At 38.0% G+C, this 3,078-nt stretch overlaps 1 protein-coding gene across 1 annotated transcript; it reads right to left on the minus strand.

The window, feature by feature from the left end:
• Positions 1–744: 744 nt before the first annotated feature.
• On the minus strand, positions 745–2,021 carry LOC132757989 (uncharacterized). The gene is made up of 2 exons (XM_060749486.1): positions 1,332–2,021; positions 745–957 (listed from the first exon to the last, which is right to left on the minus strand). Exons 1-2 carry the CDS (start codon positions 2,019–2,021, stop codon positions 745–747), a joined length of 903 nt encoding a protein of 300 aa, XP_060605469.1.
• Positions 2,022–3,078: the final 1,057 nt, after the last annotated feature.

A 3,078-nucleotide genomic window follows, 5' to 3' on the forward strand; every position in this document is an offset into this window, starting at 1 on the left:
TTCCAAGTATCTTTGTGATTTTAGCTGTATCTTGTACGTCGTAGTTTTATGCTAAATTTCGTAGTTTCTGGCTATTTGAATTCCAAGAGCGTAAGTTAAAGTTTGCAGACGACATAAGCTTTCGTGAATCTTGGAAGTAAACTGCCTGCTTTTCATCTTCAAAGCTGGACAAAACGTTGTCCACGTACAAATCTCTTCTTAAAATACTACTGACCCATATATCGGGGTTACTTGCTAGATGTTTTAAAATTGTTGCATTAAGAATGAACGGGGGACATGTTGCACCAAACAGAATTGCTTTAAACCTGTTGGTGGTCAAAGTACTGCCGGGGTCACTTAACCAAAGAAATCTTGTTACATCTCAGTTTTCTTCTGCAAGCTGTATTTGTAGAAAAGCATTCTCTATTTTAATTTGAGTGAGATCTTTTAGCTCTGGTGGCGTAGCCTTCAAACAGTCATTTAAGCTTGGTTGGTCACGTGACTGATGACAACTACAGTCATGTACGATGCGTATCGGTGTTGTGACTAAGTCTTTCTTGACGCCGTGGTGCGGAAAGTAATTTATCTTAGGTTGTGTCGTGATACATTCGTCGACCTTCTGAATAAAACCTCTCTTTTCTTGATCAATGATTATTTCTCCATACGTCTGTAGAATACTAAAATACTAGTCTTGATGGAAACGTCTCATTACGTTTTCATTGCGGTTCTTGGTACTTCATAATCCGTTGATAGTACAGCGTGATCTTATTTCCAAGGCAGTTTGGCTGTGTTACGTCCGTTATTGTAGGTGATTGAATCATGCCGGTAGTTTTCCAGGTATGTAGATTCAGGGTTCTCTTCTTCTTGAGATATATCCAGGGACTCGCGCTTCCAAAATCTCTCAATATCAGAGGAATCTGGGGATGTCGTTATAATGTTCAATAAATGGGTGGACGGTTCTTGTGTGGCAACTGGTGGCTGTTGGGATATGGACGTTGTAAGTGTAGAAACCGAAAGTTGGTGTTGTCTTGACGCTGGAGAGTTTGAAACCGAAAGTGGACCGGATAAAAGATATCCAAGTCTCGACTGCACCGCTGTTGGACCATTCCATCGGACTACATTATCTTAAACTATTTTACAATATGAATCTGCTCCAATCAGTAATGATATATCAAAATCTCTGTCAATTGTAACTGGATGAGCTGGCTTTAAACCGTGAAAGTATGGTAGGGCTGATATATTCTGATTAATATTTCGCAGCGGTACGGCTATCTTTGGAATAATCAAAACATCAATGCTTTTCTCAAAGTCGTCTGTAATAAGATTTTAGAACATTTTCTCATGTATCGTACTCTTTGGCTTGTATCACCAAACGATGCTAAGTGAACGACTTCACTTCCGGTCGGTTCAATTTGTAGTTTCTCCGCTATTTCTTCAGTGATAAAAGAACGCTGAGATACCTCATCAAAAGCAACGGCTGTCTTCAGAAAAACGTTATGTCCTAGCTGAGTGATAGAGTGTGGAATTGCAGCTTCGTGTTGATTTGAAACACTGGAAGTAGCTGGTATGGTGAAACTTGCGGCATTGGGATTCAGCTTTGAGTTTGATGGCTTTGCAGATTTGTCACAGGTTCTCGAATGATATTTGCGCTGACAGTGACGACATCTATTTGTGGAACGACATGCCGATACTTGATGTTTCCGTAAACAGATAAAATACAAATGTTCTTTTTTAACAATGTCTATACGCGATTTATATGATGTAACCTTTCTGCACTCGTTTGGGGAATGTTCATCATTACAAAAAGTACAAACTTTCTTGAAAGTTTTCCGAAATTTGACTTCTTTCTTACATTCATTTTTACGTTCATTTGTACTTTGTCTGGTTCCAGTATAGGATGACGCTGTGGGAATATGAACATCAGTTTCACGGTTGTTAATATCAGTAGTAGGAATACCTGCTTCCATGAAAGAAATTTCTTTACAGATAGCTGACCTTAACTCTTGTAATTCCCAGTTTACACTCCGATGTTCACGTGCCATATTTTGCTTCATTATGCATGGGAACTTCTCTAAAATGATTGGTATAAATAAACTACCGTAAGATTCCTGTGACTGCCCAAGTGCTTTTAAACCTCTGATAAATGTTTATATTTTATCATAAAAACATTAAAAACTTACTACATTGTTGCTAGGTCTTGGAAGTTCAAGCAAGGACTGCATGTATCTATGAATTATCTTCTGTGGTTGTCCGAAGTGCTCCCTTAGTAAACTCACTGCCTTTGAACAGTTCGCATTCGTCAAAGGAAACCCGTCTATACACCGTGCTGCTATACCTTGAACCAGAGATCGCAAGTAGTTGAACTTTTGAACGTTCGATAACGTAGAATATAGATGAAAAATGAGTCTTCTTTTATTATGTCTCATAAAAGTCCCAGAAAGTCTGCCAGTTGGTAAGATCTCCGTAAAAAATAGATATGGTAAGTTTTGGGAGTTTATGTTGCGCAATTGTACTCGATCTCGTATGCCGCAGTGCCATAGGGTTGTCTTCTTGATCAACGGAACTATTGTTTGTAAAGTCATGAGTCTATATTCAAATCGTATGAATATTCTTCACTTTCTACGATTTCTGTTTCAATATCGTCACACTGATTGATGATGATATTTTCATTCAGTCCTTTGATCTATTGCGGCTAATTTTCTCTGCACATTTCTGCGATCACCTTCTTTTGTTGAAATAAGTTTCTGCAGATTCATGATTAGGCAATATCTATACAAACGGCACCAATGCGGAAGTGGTTTTGTATATTGGAAGTAATAAAACAAAGGCGCTGTGTAGGTTCGATCTGTATTGACTCTCGACTCAATGTGTACAAAATCTCTATAGTAATATATCAACAATAACAACAAACGTCAGAAGTGACGTTGACGTCAAATAGCGCGGTAAAACGTAACGTAGATAATAGCGTACGTATATGAAGTTATCTTGCAGACAATATCTACGCGATTAAAAAGTTATCGGTGGTATTTGATGCATTTATGTATTGTTTATCAAAATTGCCCGATAGATTATTTTGATCCGTTGTTTTGTTGATTTCTT

The sequence above is a fragment of the Ruditapes philippinarum genome, unplaced genomic scaffold (assembly GCF_026571515.1).
Source record: "Ruditapes philippinarum isolate M1 unplaced genomic scaffold, ASM2657151v2 ctg8250_1_1_1_1, whole genome shotgun sequence".
Taxonomy (NCBI): Eukaryota; Metazoa; Mollusca; class Bivalvia; order Venerida; family Veneridae; genus Ruditapes; species Ruditapes philippinarum.

Coding starts and splice junctions, on each gene's coding strand:
- LOC132757989 (XM_060749486.1), bottom strand. CDS start 2,021: ATGGCACGTGAACATCGGAGTGTAAACTGGGAATTACAAGAGTTAAGG. Junction 958..1,331: donor TTGGTGATACAAGCCAAAGA/GTACGATACATG, acceptor ATATCCCAACAG/CCACCAGTTGCCACACAAGA.